The 19,311-nt window shown below is 52.2% G+C and overlaps 1 protein-coding gene across 9 annotated transcripts; it reads right to left on the bottom strand.

The window, feature by feature from the left end:
- Positions 1 to 4,031: 4,031 nt before the first annotated feature.
- On the bottom strand, positions 4,032 to 19,089 carry WNT4 (Wnt family member 4). Of its 9 annotated transcripts, none has more exons than XM_069034894.1 (8): positions 18,930 to 19,011; positions 17,819 to 17,919; positions 17,588 to 17,683; positions 16,873 to 17,105; positions 7,641 to 7,876; positions 5,427 to 5,558; positions 4,916 to 5,058; positions 4,032 to 4,698 (listed from the first exon to the last, which is right to left on the bottom strand). In XM_069034894.1, the coding sequence occupies exons 4-8, from the start codon at positions 16,998 to 17,000 to the stop codon at positions 4,231 to 4,233; spliced, it is 1,107 nt and encodes a 368-aa protein (XP_068890995.1). In that variant the 5' UTR covers positions 17,001 to 17,105; positions 17,588 to 17,683; positions 17,819 to 17,919; positions 18,930 to 19,011; the 3' UTR covers positions 4,032 to 4,230. The 9 variants fall into 9 exon arrangements, with proteins under 9 accessions (XP_068890995.1, XP_068891002.1, XP_068890997.1 ...); XM_069034901.1 differs by having other exon boundaries at positions 5,481 to 5,558; XM_069034896.1 differs by having other exon boundaries at positions 17,621 to 17,683.
- Between the last annotated feature and the right edge of the window lie 222 nt (positions 19,090 to 19,311).

The following is a 19,311-nucleotide window of genomic DNA, read 5'->3' as shown; positions in this document are numbered from 1 at the left end:
GGGATTTGCTGTAATGTTCACTGATGGCGCGAATGAAGGAAAGGATGTGAGTGCTAACTTACGCTCTGTCAGCATCATTAATGTCACCCATGGCGATTTAATTGCTTTGCAAGGAGCAGTGGGTGAGGCTGAACATGCCCAGGGAGGGAGAATGAGATAGTTGGGAGTGAGGGAAGTGTCCATGGCCAGTAAAGGGCATTAGGGTGATGTGGTCGAAACAGCTGGAGAGAAATACCAGCTCTGCCCATGTGCTTGGCTGTGCCGTGCTTGGATCTGGGATGGAGAGTTGGGAAATGTGAAGCCCAGAGCTTGAAATAGCTGAGGCTGAAGGTACCTGACACACAGGTGGATTTTCCAGTAAAAAAGGTGAAGAAAACAGAAGAAGCAGAACATGGTGGTAAAGCTGGGAGTTTGGGGAATGGGAAAAAAATCATGGATTTACCCATTGGAACAGGGTGGAGAGGACTTGGAGCTGATGTCCTATTTTTGCCATGATGATCTCAAGTTGGCAAATGGGACATCCAGCAAAGTTTATGAGGGCAAGAGGCTGGGTGGAGATGTCAGCCTGTGAGTTCTCAAAGGAGGGATGAGCTTACTAAGGAGAAGGTGTTGGGGGGCTGAGGATGAGGACCTAGTTCTGGGCCTGTAGGGCTGGAAAGTGGCTGAGCATGTGACAGGATGCAGTGGTGGGGAAAGGCATAGTGTGATGTGGTCTGATGTGTGTGGGATGCAGGGGACAGGCAGAGCAGGTGGGGGGCACTGGAAGAGGGGAACACAAACACCTTGCTCTGTCTATGGTCACAGAGAAGCCAGTGTCTCCCTTCACCTTGTTTCAGCAGAAGAGTGAGGCATCTTTTTTTTCACTGGAGACAGTTCCTCACCTGAGGCTGCTGCTGGAGTGGGGAAAAGAAGTACTGGAGGAGTGGGATCCACCAGGGGAAGAGAGGAGCTGTTGGAAGTAAGGATTTTTGGGAGGCTCACGCATCATTTTCTCCCATCCTACCATCCTCTTTCTGCAACAAGTTAAACTTAACAAAATACCCCTCAACTCCTGCCACCACAGAGGCTGAAGGGAGAGAAGACAGTGGTTTTACCATGGGCCTATGGAAAGGTGAGCTTTGAGAGCACACAAATGGAGAGCTACAGCTAAAGAAAAGAGACAGGGCAGAGTGTACAGCTGGACCCAGCAGCAACCCCTGCTGAAGCAAGAAGCTCCAGATTGTAGGGAAGTGTGAAAAGGATGCAGCCAATACTCCCGACTTGGGGGAAGGAAAAGGGACAAGCAAAATGCACTGGCTGTGGGCAGCTCGGAGCGTACCTCGGTAGCTGGCACTGCATCCCCTCCAAATCCAGCACACCGCAGGACAGGGATGGAGGTAGAAGTCAGCAGGTCCCTGACTTGGCATCTAGGGGCAGTTCTTGCCCAAATGCACGTTGAGCCCACTGGCAGGATGCTTCCAGCAGCACACAAAGTAGCTGTGGCTCCTTGGCTGTGGACAGGGCAGAGGAGCACTGTTCTAAGCAGATGGATATTGATGCCCTCTTTACAGGAGGAAGTCAGAGACTTACTGAAATCTAAAATAAGTTGCCTTTTAAGCCAGTGGTGTGTCAAGTGGTTAAGGCTTGTGAAACAAGCTGTGCTTCCACTGATGGGAAAGCAGGGATGCAGCCTGTGGTCCAAACACCAGCATCTCCTGAGGAGAGACTGGAGGAGGGACAAAGAGAGCTTTAGTGTTCCCTTTGCATTGTCCGGAGGCACAATGTGGGCACTTCTCTTACCAGCTAAGGACTCTTGGGAGGAGACCAGCAACCATGAGGGGTTTGCAGCACGTTATGGTTTTACACTGACCAGTGGAGATGATTACAGGACAGGAAAACCCCATGGCTTGTTCAGCACAAACTCATTATTTAATAGACAAAGTAAATATGAAAATGCATTTCTAACCCCCCCTCTGGTGTTGAAATTTACAGTTATGAGAAGAGCCAGGGTGCTGCAGAGCCAAACTATCCCTGGGTGGCCCTTGCAGGGCTTAGCTTTCATTGCAGCTTGAAAAAATCCCATGCACAGACATTATCTCCATGCTGATTTGGATTGTCTTGTTCAGCTTTGGCCCTCATCCTAGATGGACAAGGAGCAGAAGACTTGGCCAATGGCCTGAGGTCTGTGACCTCCTCTGCATGAGCTGGGAAGAGGAATAATAGTCTCTAAGGTATTTGAGGATTTGCAGCCTTGGGGGGCTGGAGATGGAACATGGGGAGGCAAAGCTTAGATTGCCCCCCTGGGGATTTAATGCTGCACCCTTGGCCAACTGAGAGAGGCAAACCCTGCCCTGGTGTGCAGATCTCTCATTTGCACTGAATTGGATCAACCCATGGTGCTCTACCTCAGGGCCTACCTAGGGTGTCCCTCCCCATCATGTGGCACATTTTGCTGGAGGTTTATTGGAGCTGGTACTGAGCAGGCAGAAGGGAGGCAGCTGGGGTGCGCTGGGGGTTACCCTGATGCAAACCTCCCTTGCCCTGCACTGCTTCAAGTCAGTTGTCAGCAGACGGTGTCTGGAGATCTTCCAGCGACCACAGGCTTTCCTCCAGCCCATCACTGCCATGGCACAGATGGGATTTCACATACGTCTGTGCATTCCCCCAACCTTTCCCCTCTCAAGGAAGAAAAACAAGACTGCAGGTTTTGCAGGAACCCCCTCCTTCAGCTGGGAGGGTGATGGCCACAGCTCTGGGCTTTCCTGGACCATGCAGAGAGCTCCCTCCTACACAGGAGGGCTCAGCAATGCTGACTCCTTGCCTGTTGGCTTAAGGTGCCATTTTGAGGTTTTTCTCTGCCTCCCTTTTACTTCTTGACTCATAGACCACTGAGTGAGGAAGAGAGGAATTGCTTCACTTTCCATCTCCCCTCGCAGTGCCCCTCTGCTTATTAGTTCTCCAAATATTTCGTACTGCAGCCCAACAGCAAGGACTCTGCACTAAGCCAGTCCTAGGCAGAGGGAAGCCAGAGTGGGCAGGACAGCACCTTATCCTCATGGCAATGTCCCAGGGAGCAAGACAGGACAGCTGGGGCCCTGCTGCACTAAATCTCTGTGACCAGGCACACATGGCAGCATCCCTCTGGCTGAGTCCTTTTGTGTCTTCCTAAGGGTGAGACAGCGATAGCGGCAGAACACCAGCATTCCTCCACCCCCAACAATTGCTCCACTGTGTACTTTTGCTTTTCTCAGCATTCAGCAGGAACGTGACTGTCCCCAGGTGCCTTCCTGAGTGAGGAGAACAGGCATGTGGAGGAGAAAGAGGAGACCTGTTGTGGGATGCATGCAAGGTGGGGGCAATTATGGGACAAAAGGAAAGAAATAAATTTGGATTTCTCCCATCAGCTCCCAGCTCCATTAAGAGTCAGTGGATTGCAGGTGTCGCTGCCCTTTCCTGTCTCCAGTGGAACCAGGTACAGATGGGGGAAAGGGAGCATGGTGGGACCATCGTGTCCCCCAGTAGCCCTAGGCAGCCACTGAGGAGCTTCTGTAAATCAGAGCAGCCCCTGGAGCTGCTCCAAAATCCATCCATTGCTCAGGAGGCCTTTGAGCATCCCACAACAAGGAGGTGCAGAAGTGTCCCACATTGCCCTCATAAACTGATCACCCTTGCTGGGCTCCACATGGAACTTAACTCTTGGAGGACAGTGCCACCCTTGTCACAACCTGCCTGTCCCTTGCCATGCACCTGGCTGCACAGGCTGGCTTGTGCTCCTTCCCTTCCTGAGGCTTAGCCAGGGCAGTGGTGGTCCGAGATGCTCAGCATGTGCCTTAAACAAACAAAAATAACTGTGATAGAAGATTTCAAATGCTTCATTACCCTTGTCTTAAACACTTCTTATCTGCAGCACTCCAGAGGCAGCAGGAGCCCATCCAACAGGAGCTGGCATCACACAGGTCCCCAGCCAGCCAGAGAGCAAACGTGTCTGCTGGCACAGGACACTAAGGGGTTCTGGCTTCAGCAAGAAATACAGCAAAGCAGACAAAACAAAATTTAAAAAAACCAACAATGATCAGGTTTTTTAAACTTTAAATATTTTTTTCTTTAAAATCTGTTTTCTCTGTGGTTCTGTCTCTGTAAAGAGGTGTGCTCTCCCTGCAGCATCTGGGTCACTTCCTCAGTCCTGGCTGTGGGGCAAGGGAGAAGCAGGGTCAGTTAAAGAGGATACAGGTGGGTGCTCTCCCCCGTGCATCACCGGCACGTGTGGATCTCCACCACCCGATGGCAGGGTTTGCACTTGACAGAGCAGCACCAGTGGAATTTGCAGCTGCACCTTTCCACAACCTCCACTTCGTCCGTGTGAAAGCCACGGCCGCAGCACATCAGCTCGCAGCCATCAATGGCCTTGGAGGTCTTATTGCACTGCCGCCCACTGGTGCCCAGGACCCCATTCTTGAGGTCGTGGTCACAGAAGTCGGGACTGGAGTCTAGGTAGACGAGGTCCTCATCTGTGTGGGGCTTGAACTGGGAGTTTTTGGGCACCAGCACTTTGGTGGATCCAATCTCGCTCTGTTCAACCTCTGTGGCACCGTCAAATTTCTCCTTCAGGATGTTGCCCACTTTGCGGAAGGGGGGCATGGCTTTCCAGCATGTCTTGAACTCGCACGAGCCTGACACACCATGACACTTACATTCCACCCGCATGTTGTTCAGGATTGCCTGGAGGAACAGACGCAAGGAACAAGATGGGATGGTCAGCATGGGATGGACACAGCAGGAAGGGTGCAATGGATGGGGCCTGGGAGGGCCATGCAGAAAACACTGCTGGGTGGGTATGGGATTAAAAGAAGCCCAAATGGCTCAAGCTGTGGCTGCAGAGCCCTGGTGGGATGCTGCAGAGCCGCACCAACTGCCTAGGTTTCCTCCTTGCCATTACCTTCCTCCCTGCCTCGTTGTTGTGGAGGTTCATTAACGCTCTGTTGGAAGAGGCCCCTTTGCTCCTCTCACGGATGTCGACGAAGGACTGTGAGAAGGCCACGCCGTAGGCGATGTTATCGGAGCAGCCTGACCACTGGAAGCCTGAGGCAGAGAGCACAGATGAGACAGGTACTGCCACCCTGTAGTGCTTGCACTCTCCAGCCCTGCTCTTCCTAAAATCCAGCTGGCCTGCCCCCTCTCTGTCTTGCTGCCTACTAGTCTGGGCCGCATGGGGAATTGGGGAAGCTAGGGAGTGTGGCCCTGGGGGACACATGGACAAGATGCTTTCTGTCCTGTGGGTTATGCACCCAGGTGCCTTTTTGAGGCACTCATATGGACTAACCAGAGTTTTGTTTTTTTAAACTTTTCCCTCCTTTCTGGATGGCTCCAGAGAGTGGGTTTGAATTGCAGGTATTTTGGCTACTTCGCGTCCCCAGGCAGCTGCAGCTGCTCCCTGTTCAGACACTCACCCTGTGGGCTTCCCCCCTGCACTGTGCGGTCACATCCACACTTGTCCAGCTCACCACTGCTGCAGGCGCGGGTCACGGCAAAGGCCACCCCTGCCGAAGAGATGGCATAGACGAATGCTGCCTCCCGCGTCCCTGAAATGGCACAAACCATGGTGGGAAATGTGGCAGCAAGTCCGAGGCAACACGAGCGGGAATTCTGGAGGGGATGCAGCCCGGTGGCCAAAGGCCCTTGGTGGCCTGCCATGTGTGTCTCTTCTCCTCTCTTCTCCTCTCTTCTCCTCTCTTCTCCTCTCTTCTCCTCTCTTCTCCTCTCTTCTCCTCTCCCCTCTTTACACTGGTGTGGCACATAAACCCCCCTGAAAAGCTGGTCTGAAAGATGGCTCTCGGCTATACAGAGCTATCAGGCTAAACCCTTTGCTCTGTCACTTCCTCCTAAGATGAGACAGCCCATGCAGAACCCTCATTGTCCCCACCTCCAGGGATGCTGTTTGCTTAGTGTCAAGCCTGGACCTGACTCATCAGAGACCCCTGGGTGCTGAGAGATGTTTTGCAGCAGTGAGGGCCCATTCTTGTAATAGTGAATAAGCTGGGAACTGCCCCACAATATTAAAAACATGAATGATGGGTGAATGATAAAACCTGGCAATAGGAGAGACAGAGGCTGCACTGCCAATGTGGGCAGAGCTCTCCAGAGCTTATATGGAAGACTGTCTTGCCTTGTGCTTGCAGGGCACCTCTGCCATGGAATCCTTCCTGCATCCAAAACAGCTGTCTGCTTTCCACGTCCAGGAACATTCCCTGCAGGTGCAGATCCTTGCCATCCTTTTTCACAGGGTCCTGTAGCTCCCAACACCTCCCAAACTACCCTGCAAACCCCTGTTCTGCTCCCAAAGCACCTCACAAAATCCCACTGGTGTCCAGGGTGCAGTCCAGTCCCAGTTCTTGTGTCAGGTACCTAGTGGTGCCACATGGTTGGGAAAAGCGTGTTTGAGAAGTTGGACAGATCCCTGGGTGTGAACACACAGAGTAGCAGGGGCAGGTATCAGCTCTAGCAACACACAAATCCCCACTGTCCTCCAAGACTGGTTGAGGACACAAACCCTCCAGTTCTGAGCAAGGAGGGCTGGAATTTGGGGTGGTCCCATGCTTGGTGCAGAGGGGGAATGGCTTGTGAGCAGGCATCACCCAGCTTTCTGGTCAGAGAGAGGGCAGCTACTTTGGTGGTCGCATCCCAGACTTCGGTGGCCCAGCTGGCAGTGGCTGGGGAGGACCCAGCCAGTGTGGGGACTGAACCGCCTCCAAGTTAATCGAGGCTAATAGTAGGATCATGTTGGTCGGTTTGTGCTGTGGCTGCCTAAAAAGAGACGACTTTTAGTTTCTGGTATTTCTGGTATTTCCAGTCCCTGAACCTTCACAAGAAGAGATCTTCACCCCTGCATTGAGGGAAGGAAAGTCAAATAAGGAGCCGGGAGGATGCTTTGGTCTAGGGGTCCTGGGATAGGAGGTGAGATAGTGCCTCAGAGATAGCACCTGAGGGGAGGTAAGGGATGCTTCAGTGATCTTAAGGGGTTGCAGAGGGGTTTTCCCTCTGTATCCTCACTCCAGTGCTCTGGTTTGATTACAGTCCTGTGCTGGGAAGTTGGGGTGCAGCTGGGATCAGAGGGGCTGGGGGCTGCCCTGGCCATACCCAGCCCTGAAGGCTGGTGGTGGGCAATGATGCTGCCACGAGTTCTTCCCATGCCAGGTGGCACTGAGCCATCCTCCTGATAGTGCCCATTGATGCTCTGCTCAAGAGTGGCCACATGCCAGCCTGGCAGCAGCCACCACTTCTTCACTGCCCAGAAAGAGACTGAGTAAATGGCTTTGTGGAGTGGAGCTCCTGGGCTTGGTGGGGAAGAGATGAGACCACAGGGTGACTTTAGGACCTCTTTTCAAACTTGGCATGTCCTTGTCAATGCGTGTGAAAAAGGTTCAGGAGAGCTGAGGAGCAGCAGGAGTCTGGATATGTTGTACCCAACATAGTGAGAAGAGCCCTGCTGAAGTGCACAGGGACCCATCTGCCCCAAGATCCAACACTGGCTAGGCCCTTCCTGACCCTCCCCAGCCACCAGTTTGGGGCAAGAAGGCAAAATCCTACCACCTGTAGTCTGCCAGACTGCTTTTATAGCCATTCCCCCAGCAGCATCACCCCAGATACACATCCTTCCAGCTCACCTTGCGTCACCACCTTGCCGAAGACAGGCAGGGTGTCTAGTGTGGAGCAGTTCCAGCGGCGGTTGCGGAACTGGTACTGGCATTCCTCGATGGCCAGCTGGGCTCCGCGTCGCACCGAGTCCATCACCTCCAGGTTCCTCTTACACATCTGCACCTGGCGCTGGATCAAGCCCTTCAGCTTCTCGCAGGTCTCCTCCTCGGAGATGCTCCCCACTGAAGACAGCTTTGCCAGGTACCTGCCATGACACCAGCACAACGGGTTAGGAGGCAAGGGCTGGGGGAGCCCATATTCAGCTGGGACCCATGTTCAGCCTTGCAGAAAGCAAGGAGACTGAACCTCTTATTCCCTCCATAGCTGAGACCTGCTGCCCATCTGGGGTACCCATAAATGTACCATAGCAGTGGCTCCACAAGATGCATTTTTGGCTGACAGAGAACAAGCCCAAGCAAAACCACCATCCCTCTGCAGCCTAGTCCCTGTCTCTCAGGGAGTCCAGCTGTTGGCTCCCCTTTGCCTCTGTTGCAGTCAAGGAAGATATTTTCAGCGTTGTCTGAATGTTCCTGGTCAGGTCTCCTGAGTACAGGCATATCCAAGTGCTACTAGGAAAAGCCAGAGGTCTCCGAAGTCAGCCAACACAAGCAGGACAGGCACTTGGCTGCCAGCTCCATCTGCCACAGTGCTCCCACAGCATGGCTGTGTGTTCATCACCGGCAAACATTGCCCTTCAAACCACTTCCCTCCTGGAGGCTGCTTTTAGCTGCCCCAGCCCCCAGCAGGCAAGGATGGCCTCTGGGAGCTGCCAGGTTTCCTGTCACTTGGGATTCAAGCAGGGCTTGAAGCAGGGAAGCAGAATCAGGAGCCTGCTGGGGCAAAATTGCACAGACTGGGCACCTTCTCCACCAGCCCAACTTGTGAATAGAGCCGTGGGGTCTTAGATGATCTGGAAAAGACTGGTCCTGTGTGGAGGGGACCATGTGTTCTGCTTTCCATAGTGCCATCTTCAGCAGAGAGGGTCACAGAGCTGCTCTTGGGTGTCAGCATTAGAGGAATGAGGGATCAAGCACCTTTAAGACCAAGCACCTCAAAAACTCTCAGCATTTCCTTGTCCAGTATGTGGGCATGATGGTTCCTGCTGCACATCCCAGTAACTCAGCCTCCCACCCCTTGTTGTGTTGTGGGCATGGTGTCCATGCTTGCCCGTTTCCCAGTTCCATCCTCCTGCCCCAACCTCTGGATCACAGAAGGAGCTTAAGATAGACCCAGTCAGATTTTCCAACAGGGCTGTGTGATAATCTAATATCCTCTACAATTATTAGTGACTGTGCTGGCAGGTGTGTATATGAGACCCACTCCTTCCTGTGGCTGCTGGCAGCCACTTTAGATGACACCTCCATGGTGGAGCCCTGACCTGCTGTGGAGGTCCCCTGCACGGGACAGGTGTAACTCACACTTGCACCCATCCACTGACCACACTGAGCTTTAGCATCCTTGGGAATTGTCAGCATTGTCTCATGCTGCTACTTTGTCTGCACCAAGAGATGCAAGTAGTGAGCTTTTTGGAAACTTCATGCCTTGACTCTGCATTTCCCAGCCCTACAGAACTTGTGGGTTTTTTTGTTTGCTTGTTTTTTTAACTCCTCCTCCCAAGTTGCAACATCCTGCTAAGGATTTTTCTTTTGAAGCCCTGCTTGCCTCTGAGAAGTGACTGTGCAAAAGTGGCTCCTGCTCCCTGCCTGTTCCCATGTGTCCCAGGAGCCACATCTGCTGACTTCAGCCACAAAATAGGTTGTCACAGCCTCTTCCTCCCATTAACCTTGCCAGTCTGCCCCAGGAGGAGAGAACAGGATTTTCTCTTCTGTGCATCAGCAGAATTATTCAGCAGCTTGGTTTCATGCTCACAACTGGGGGGCCATGGGAGCCAGGGAGAAAGCTGTCTTGGCTCATGGAGTTCATGGGGAATCTGCATGGTGAGATATCAAAAGTATTCAGTTTTCCCTGTGTGTGATCATGGAGGCAAAGCTTCTCCAACAGTGGGAAGCAGCAGGCTGCTGGGGTTTCAGAGCCAAGTGCTGTTAGAGTCTTTATACCAGCAAACCATCTTTGCCCAAGGCATCCTGTTCCTCTAAGGGGACAGCCCTGTTTGCAGAGGACAGGACCTGATGCACATGGGTGGCTTGAAAAACCATGGCCAAACTCAAGACTGTCACCTTTCTGCTGGCCCCCACACCATGCAATGGGTGTCCCTGACCCTGTGCTGCCATCCCAGACATGGAGTGCAACAACTGCTTGCTGCACTTGGCCGATGTGGGGTGAAAGGCACCAAACCACCTCCAGGAGCTTTGAGGATGTTGAATGCTGAGCACACACAGAGTGCCTGTAACAGCTGTCTCCTCCCAGGTCCAGCCATCATTCCAGCTTGGGCATGGGAAAGATGATGCAGCAGAGTGGTAAGATCCAGCCCAAGACAATGTGGGTTATAGATCAGCTTTGAGCCTGGAAGCCAACAAAATCAGAATCTACCCCCAGTACTAACCCCTTGTGCTGATTTGGCTTCCCCCTCTGCCAGCAACTCCAGCAGCATTTATCATGCCAGGGAAGCATCTCCTTCAAAGCTGTGAGACTGGTCCTACAGATGAGTCAGTGCCTGCTTTGAGTGCAGACACAGGCAGAAGAGTTCTGTGACATAGGTGTAGGAGCCACATTAGTATCAGCTCTGCTCAGGATGGGGCATCATGGGGCATCATCTTCTTTTCTTACATATTTCCCAGCTTGAGATTCTCTGGGCAATATGGAGTAATAAATACAAAGCACGCATAAAGGAAAGTGTGACAAGAGCCTTTCAAGCTTTTCCAAGGAGATGCCCTGATAAGGTGCTTTCCCAACTCACATTTGATGGTGTTTGGGATGATAAAACAAAGGCCAAGGATGCTTCAAAAATAGGTACAGCTCTCCAAGAACAGGTCTGGTAATTCGTTTTGCAAGGCAGACAAGTAAGATGAAACTATCCAGAACAGTGCTCTGGCCTCTCTCCCCCTTGACAGGTCCTGTGTCCCATCACTCCTCCTCAGCCTATGTTTGGCAGCCCCTCTGTGGAGATGGAGGCAACTGTGCCTAAAATGCTGTGGCCCCATCATGCTACCAGTTTGTTACCGGTCCAGGAGAACCATCTCTGCTTTCCAAAAGACATGGTTTTCGATGGGGGAGGAAGCTCCCATCCTGATCCCTCGTTCAGGATGGATCCAGAGGTTGAGGCAAGGATTTAAGGAAGGACCTTTGCTGAAGGACCTCAGCTTTGAGGCTCTCACATGGCATCTCATCACACCACATTCAGGAGCACCAGGTAGGAACATCTTATCCCCTTCCCCTCTCTGGGGCAGATGAAGAGTGAGGTAAGAGCTGGGAAACATGCTCTGCCCTCATCAGCACTCGGAGATGCTTCCATCTCATGTTTCTCAGGGCTGTGGAGCACCAGGGCTGTCAGGAACCAAACCCATCTGCAGCATCCCACGGTCCCCATGGAAACCTGGCTCTAGTGCTTTGCTTGGTCCTTAACAAGAACTTCATCCAAACTTTGTTTTCCTGGGCTGAAGTGGTAGAATCCACAGCCAAAGCCTTTGTCTACCTGCACAGAAAGCTAGACAGGCACAGCAGGAGGAATGCAACAAACAGCTCCTGCCCTCTGCCAAGTCTCCATGCAGATCTCCATTGTGATATCACATCTCGATTGCTATGCAGAGCTCTAGATTATAATTTAAGTCTCACATGCAGCCTCAAAACAGCCCTGCTTGTGGAAAAAAAGCCCAAATAATGGTGTATTTTCTTCCTTTTCCAAGACTGGGCAAAGAATGTTTCAAGAGGAGAGCTGCTGCCCACACCCTCTTTTCAAGTTCTGTCTTCTTGCTTCATCATGGCCTTGTATGTTTCTTTTCTCCTGCCTTTAAATCCAGGCAAGTCGCTTGCAGAACAGCCTCCCTCTTAAGAGTCATTGATTTAAGAGAAAACTTTAAGAGAAAACTGACAGAAAGCCCTTCCTTTTTTCCCATCCACAGTATTGAGATCAGGATTGAAGTCCCATAATTTAAGCAGCTGCAGCTGATTCACTCTGCAAGATGGAAAATAAGTAAATCTCAAATCCAGGGAGCTTTGGAAAGGTGGGGGATGTCAGAAAGCCCTGCTTAAATAAAAATTATGATAATACTTTCAGGAGGAAGAATAATGGGTGAAATGACAAGGAGACATTGAAAGAGTCACAGCGGCTGGCAGATTGAACTGGGAGGAGAGATTCTCTGCTATGGAAAGGTGTGGAAATTTCAGTCATTGACAAATACTCAATTGAGGTGGGCAGCAGATGCCTTGTAGAAAGCAGAGATCTCTGGTGTTTATTTTATTCAAGCAAATGAGTTTCAAGTGTGAGAACTCTTTGTATTGTCTCATTTCAGGAATATTTTCCTGAAGATGAGAACTTTCAGATCCAGGCCAATGGCATCCCTGATAACACTCAATAGATGTTCTGAAACTAGGCTCACAAGCTTCACACTGCTCAGAAAATATTCAACCTGCCCCCAGGGTTGAGTGGCCAAGGCCACAAAAGGCTTGTCCAAGCCTTAAACTGTGAAGATGATTCAGCTCTGCTCCTGTCTGAAAGGCAGCAAACACCCCCCAGATTGTGGAGGGGTCAGCAAGCATATCTCCATGCTTACTGAGGCTGCAGGGACAGTCAGCAGTGACTCGAGATTGTCCTAAGGATTGTTTGTGCAGGCAAGTTTCTTCTGGGGAAGAACTAAAGGCTTGTTTATAATGTGAAAAACTCATGGAAAAACCCCATGCATCCCTGCATGCATCTGTCTGCATAGCTAGATAGATGCATGCAGGGAGAGGTACTGATCAGAGTTACGGCTCCTTCCAAGGAGCCATCCTGCAGATATGGAGAAGTATTTTATCTTTGCCTTGTTGCTTTCCCTTACCAAGCAGGGTGAGTGAAGCCATGGAAAGATGCCTCAGGCTGGCATGTCAGATGATGCTCCAGGCAGGCCAGAGAGCTCCCAAGATTTCTCATAGTGTCCCATATTAGGCTTAGTGCCACTCTCCCTGTGCCAACAGCACCAGGCTGGTTGGGCCCACCACATCCATGGTTCTTCAAGTCTGTCAGCTTGGGCATGTTCCTGTCAGGATTTGTGGGAGACCTGCAAGGTTGCTCTTGTCCAGCTGCTGGCTCTGTAGCAGGACTTGGCCCTCCCAGGGACCGAGCATCTCCCTCCTGGGATTAGACATCCTGCCTTTCTAAGTGTAAACTATGATTTACAAAGTCATCATCTGAGAACCTGTCTGATCTCTTTCTTGGAAGAAATACAGCTGTCTGCCTCAGTCCTTCCTGTCACAGTTAGAGCACCGTCTCTTTGCTGAAACCTGCTTTTCACACCTACTTTTCATCTCCAATTAACAGCTGCCAAAAGAGTCACCCAGGAGGAGGCATTGCTATGCCTTACACTTCTACCCCCTCAGCTCGAGGGGGAGCCTACACCTCCAATCCTGTTCCCCATCCCTTGGACCCTGCACCTAACACCATGTGCACCCAGCAAACACCCATGCCCCAGCCACTGGTGGTGGCTTGCCTCCCCCATTACAAGTATTTGGGGACAGTGAGATGGCCAGCTGCTGGTGCTGAGCCAGTGCTGCTTTTTGGTTTTCTGAGCATGTGGGGGCAAAATCTCCACTTTGTAATGGGGATGAGCAGGATGGAAGCTGGGAAGAGCCTGAACAGCATCCATTTTGGAAATCTGCTTTGAATGTGTAGGAAATTTCCTTTACTTCCTTTACAAGCCAATAGAAGCTACTCCTGGACTCAGGTACAACACCAAGGCCTTGTTGCAAGAGGAGGCAAGTGCAGGCCAACTCCTGCAGTGCTTCAGGCTAGACTTGGTTGCAGAAAATCTGATGAGTTTTAAGTTTTGATCAGAATTTGCAAATACGTGGCAAAAAAAATCCTTCTACAGGATTAGTTTGATCTCACCCAACATTGGCCAAGAGACTCAACTGATTACTTTCCGCCAGGTAATTTCATGAAAGCACAATACTGGCTCCAGTTCTGCTGAGCCAGTCAGATCCTGCACAGCACCTTCCTGGCTGTGAAGTGCAACAGCCCATGGCAGCAGCTCCAAGAGAGCCTGGAGGATGCTGTCACCCACAGGTGTTGCGACAGACACCCTGGGGTGGGCAAGGCAGAGGTTACCTGCACTGAGTATCCAGAGCAGAGTCTGACATTCAAGCAGCCTTGGATGACTGAAAGTTTTGTGGATTCACAAGGCTTTCAACCTTTAAGAAAAAATCACCAGCTATTGTAAGAGCTAGTGTTGTTGCACTTGTAAGGAAATACAGAAGAATCTCGTAGAAACTGTTAACCTCCAGGACTGCTCAGCAATTTAATCATTTTAAGAAAGTGGCTGTAATGCATTTCTCTACATCTACAAGGATGAATTAATTAATCAAGTGGACGGTAGCTCTCAGCAGAGTCACATAAACACTTTTTTGCATCAGTGCAAAAGTCCAGTTCTGATTCATGGAGTCACATCAAGGCACTGCAAAAAAGAAACCTGCCTCTTGCTGTTGCTCATATTTGGAGCTCATCCAGTTCTTCACAGCCTGGGAAGCAGAGTGGTTTTATCTCCCTCTTGTCCATCCTCCCTAGAGTTAGGTTCTGCAGTGAACAACTGCGGTGTAACTTTATTTGAGGCTTTCTTAGGAAAGGACAGAAATGCCCATCACCACTGAGGAGTCAGAGAGCACGGGGCCCTCCTAACACCCTGGAAAACACAGCCCTGATGGATGTCTGCCAGACAAGACCATTGCTCAGAGACAAGCCAAACTTGTTTGGAAGTCCAGTGCCAGGACCTGAGTGCAATCTGCAGAGTGCAACCCACAGCCAGCCTGTGTTCATTTCTGAGTTAAAATTAGCTGGTTTTGTCAGAAGTGGCAAGATTTACAAATAAATAAAAATTAAAATACATTTACAGCAGTTTCAATTTCCCACCCCACAGCCTTGGGAATGGGTACCATGGGTTCATGCACCAACCTTGTTATCTGACAGGATCCCCAGAGCAATGCAAGGGAGCCCTGAACATCCCAGAAGTGGAGAGCCACTTGTCCAACCCACAGCATCCCTTAAAGTAAGGAAATTCCTCATCAAACCCAAATGGTGCAACCCACCACCCTGGCTGCTGGGACAGATGTGACTGGGGAACCTTCCTGACACTGTCCTCACAGCAAAAACCAGGAGCATGGAGAGGGGAGTGGAGCTTGGCAGGAACAACTCTGCATTAGAGTCAGCTGCACCTGCCAAATCTGTGCCATGGCAGCATGGCACCTGATGGGAAAACGCTGGACCAGTTCCTCACCAGGTGGAAGACTGGAGCATTGCAATGACCATGCAAAGAATCTTGTACAAAATTAAACCAAGCCAGGCTCCAGGTGAAGTGATCTCTCCCCACTATCAAAGCTGTGGAGACTCACCTTAAAAAAATAAAGCCTGGTTTAAAACCAGAAGGATGCAAATGCAGGACCCAGGCATGCTTCCTCTCAAATCCTCTGCACTGCATAATGACCCAAACAAAATGAGCATTCTGCCTGCTCTTGCAACATCCTCACTCCTAAGCTGGCAGAGATGGGCACAAAGAATTTGGGCCCCTGTTTGCAAAGCACCTTGTGATGTTCAGATGAAAGGAGGCCAGGGAACTCCAAACTCCTTTTATCCCTTCCTCACCAGCCCTCGAAAGTGGTTAGAGAGCAGTTGCTTAGCCAGGCTCGCTAGGACCCTCACAATGTCTTCAAGCTTTCCCAGAGCACTTAAATTAATTTTTTTTAAGGTTTTAAAAGCCCATCTGTGCTCCTGGCCCTTTAAGCCAAGTCCCAAGCACAGATGGAAATGTAAAATCGCTGTAAAGAATGGATAGACAGAGTTGCTGGTGGTACACCATGCTCTGCAATGGCATAACCACATCTCAGACCATATGGGGAGCCTCCTCCAGAGCCAGTTTTAGCTGCAAGAAAATGGAGAGAGGCTGTAATGATTCTCAGATAGTTTGATAACCAGGGGTCTCACCCCTAAAGGACCCTGCCCTGTTGTATCTGATGTTTCCTGTTTCTGTTCTCTCATCATTCAAACCCTCTGAACAGCTAAGAGAGCAAGGCAGTGGGCCCCAGTGCCTCACGCAGTTAGTGGATACTTACATCCACAACCCACTTTGCACATTCTCTAGTTCATGTATTCATATGGACCTCCTTCTCTCCAAAATAGGTAAATAAATGAATAACTAACTAAACAACTGGACTGAAACCAGAGCCTGGCACTCCTGTTCCAGCTGTGGAATGATGCTTGTTTGGCTAGAACTTTCTATGAAACACCCTCAGCATCAGGATGGTTCAGGAGCAGAAGAGGCCTTGCTTCCAAATTCAACCACATCACTGCACATGTGGGTTCAAGAGGCTACAAAGTACAAGTTACTTTGAAAAGTAACTCATCTGCTTCCCCTGTATAAAGCATGTCCCTGGGCTCCTTCAGGGATAAAGTAGAAGCCAGAGGGACCTTCCTGTGCACAGCCAGAGAGACCTTCCTGTGCACAGCCAGAGAGATGTAAAAGGCTCTGTCTACGGCCCTTTATTTAATTTACAAATCTGTGCCTGAAGAGGCAGGAGGCAAATCTGAGCCTCCAAATGCAGAAGGAAGAGCAAGCCTGAGGCTTTCACAAGAAGTGGGAACAGAGCATCTCTTCAGATTTGGAGAACAGAGGCTTTCTGGATAGGCAGCAAGCCAAGCAGCAACTCCCCACAATCAAGACACTGAGAAAACGCACCTGAGGTTTGCTTCCTAACCAGGGAGAAAGCAGCTTGGTTTGTTTAATGAAAAGATTTGGGAAATCCCTTCCAGTGGCCACTGTAGCAGAGTGATCCCTTTGAGAGATCCCTACACCATCTCCTTTTTATACTGGATGGGGCAGCTCAGCAGACACCATTGCATGGCCAAAATGAGTGCTTCTCCCACAGAGCCAGGCTTACAGAAACACTTAGCTCAAGTGTTGCAAGCGGCATCTCTCCAAAGCACTGGGGGAATGCGAGTCTGTACAGGTTGAAAGAAGCTTTAGGGAAAAAAAAAAAAAGCTCACAACTGAGCTTAATCACTAATCCAGCAGGTTTCTGGAAAAGCAAACTCCACCGTGCGCTGCCATTCAGTGCACACACCTCTGTGCAGAACTGTGTGCCTGGCGAGGCTGGATCCGTCCCGTGTGCTGGGCGCAAGCTGGCAGTGCCCTGGGATAACGCCGAGCATGCCGAGCCCACACACGTGAAGACATACGGGGTACACTCATTCCTCGAATATCTGATAACTCCTGGGATCCTTCTCACTCTGTTTATTGCCTCCGGCAGCCTTTGTTTCTGATGTGAGAAGATAAACAATGGGAATTGTCTTAATCCTAAAGGCAAAGAATAAAAAGCACTGAGCGGAGGACGATCCTTTTATCATGATACATTTGCAACATCAAAAAAAGCTGACCCCCTTCCTTTCAAACGCACTGAAATGTATCTGCTTTTCCTCCCCTGTTGGCAGGAATGAGCCCTCCGCTCTCTGCTGCCGAGCCCCCCGCGCCCACCCTTGCTCTGCCAGCACGGACGGCTGCACACAGCCCTCCCCGACTATTGCGGCGAATCACCCCTCCGCGTCGCCTCCCAAATCCTATCCCAGCTGCGTGCGGCGCCGGGGACCGAGGGGAGTCCCACCTCTGCGCATCCGTGCGGGGCAGCTTGCTGACCTCACTCATGAAATCCCTACTTTCCCCCGTGCCCGTCCCAGGGCAGCCGAAGCTGCTCCGCTCCAGAGATCTGCCATCATCTCACAGAGCTTCCTCAGCAGGACTTTCTTCCTGCGGGAAAAACACTCCCACAGTTCCCAATATACCTTCACCAGAAGCATGACAGTTAAAAAGACCACCTTGATAGCTGCTATGATCCACCCACCAGTTGCTGGAGACGTGTGGCACGCAAGTCTCTCCATCTGGCAAAGGAGGAGGGGAGAAGGACTAAGCACTAACGCATCCCAGGCAGCCACCTTTTCCCACAGGCAGGACACTCAGAGTGCCGCTGACCTGCCGCTTTCCCCAGGCATTGAGGAGCATCCTCCAAAACCCACCTACATCCCACAGCCTCCAGCGACTCAAAATCTAAAGGCAGGAGCCATATCCGGATGCAGAGAGGACTCCTTGCACCGGTGATGTGTGCCCACCTGAGCACCTGTGTTGGGAAAAGTACAAGACACTCAGGATCTTTCATGCCGACACACCCGGGAACTCCCTATCCTGCGTGGTGTACCTGCCCCTGCCGACAGAAATCCATGAAGGCGGCCCATGCTCCCAGCCAGAGAGCGGGTCTGCTGGGTGCGTGCACGGGAACTAATTAGTTCCCGTCAGCCGGCAACACGGGGAGCAGGGGAAGCACCATCTCCCACCAAAACAGATTCATTAGGAAGAGCCGATGCCTTCGTTCAAAGTTAGGTGGGGAAGTGCTGTCATGCTCCATCCCCTCTGCCCCGGGGAGGGGGGGAAGGAGAGGTAGTCCCACCGCCTTGGCAAACACGTAGGAATTTTCCAGAACGATTTCCGTCCCTGTTTACCTTACACATTATTTCAGTGTTTGTTCAGCGGGTTCCCGATGTCATCGGGCTCCTTTGCGGCGTGGAACAGCCCCCCGACACCCGTCCTCCTACCGGGAATGGGGGGCCGAGGCGTGGGCAGCCCTGCTCGCTGCAGATCCCCAAGCCCAGCACGTTTGGCCACCCCAGCTTTGCCAAATCCTCCCCTGGACCGCTGGCCCTCGCGCGGCATCTCTCCAACCCCCAGGCCCCGCTCCGACCCCATGCCCCGACCTCCGCCTGTGATCTCGGCGTGATCCGCATTCATAACTTAAGGACAAAAAATGGGACGGGAGCTAGATAACAAGCCCCATTCCCATCAGCCGCGATAATACACCGCCACTGAGCGGCTGGGGAGAGTCGGCATCCCCTGCCGCCCACCTGCCTGCGAATGAGGGCTGCAACCCCGCGGCCACGGCGGCGAGGTTCAGCGGGGACAAGGGACCGGCGCGATGGCGACGGGCACCCGATGCCCCGCCGGGGACAGAGCAGCATCACTGCGGGGGGTCGTACCCCGATGCTACCCAAACCCAAGGCACCTGCTCCGCGCCCCCCGGGCTACCAACAAGTGGCGGCGTGTCCGTATTCCCCCTCTCGCCTCGCGGCTACTCACAGCCAGTTGCTGGCGTTGGCCGAGAAGGTGGCGAGGATGATGAGCAGCAAGGAGCGCAGAGAATACTCCGGGCTCATCCTGGAGGGCAGGCAGGGTGAGACTGCGCGGAGCCGGCGGCAGCGGCGGCAGCGCCCCCGCCGCCCCGCGCCCGGGGCAGCCGCCGCCGCAGGTGGGCGCGGGCAGGAGCGGCGGGCGCTGCCCGGTTGATGCTCCCGCGACGGCCGCTGAGCCCGACTGTCAGGGCGGCCGAGCCGTCCCGGGATGGAGCGGCGGGGCCGGAGGCGGGCCGGGGGCGGAGGCAGCCCATGGGGCCGCCCCGGCTCCGCCGCTCCCTGGGCGGGACCCGCTGCCGGGGACACCCCCGGGGCGGGCCGGCGTCGGG

Source organism: Aphelocoma coerulescens, chromosome 21, assembly GCF_041296385.1.
Source record: "Aphelocoma coerulescens isolate FSJ_1873_10779 chromosome 21, UR_Acoe_1.0, whole genome shotgun sequence".
Classification (NCBI taxonomy): domain Eukaryota; kingdom Metazoa; phylum Chordata; class Aves; order Passeriformes; family Corvidae; genus Aphelocoma; species Aphelocoma coerulescens.
Note: the sequence above shows the minus strand (reverse complement) of the source record. Positions and strands in the feature narration are given on the sequence as shown.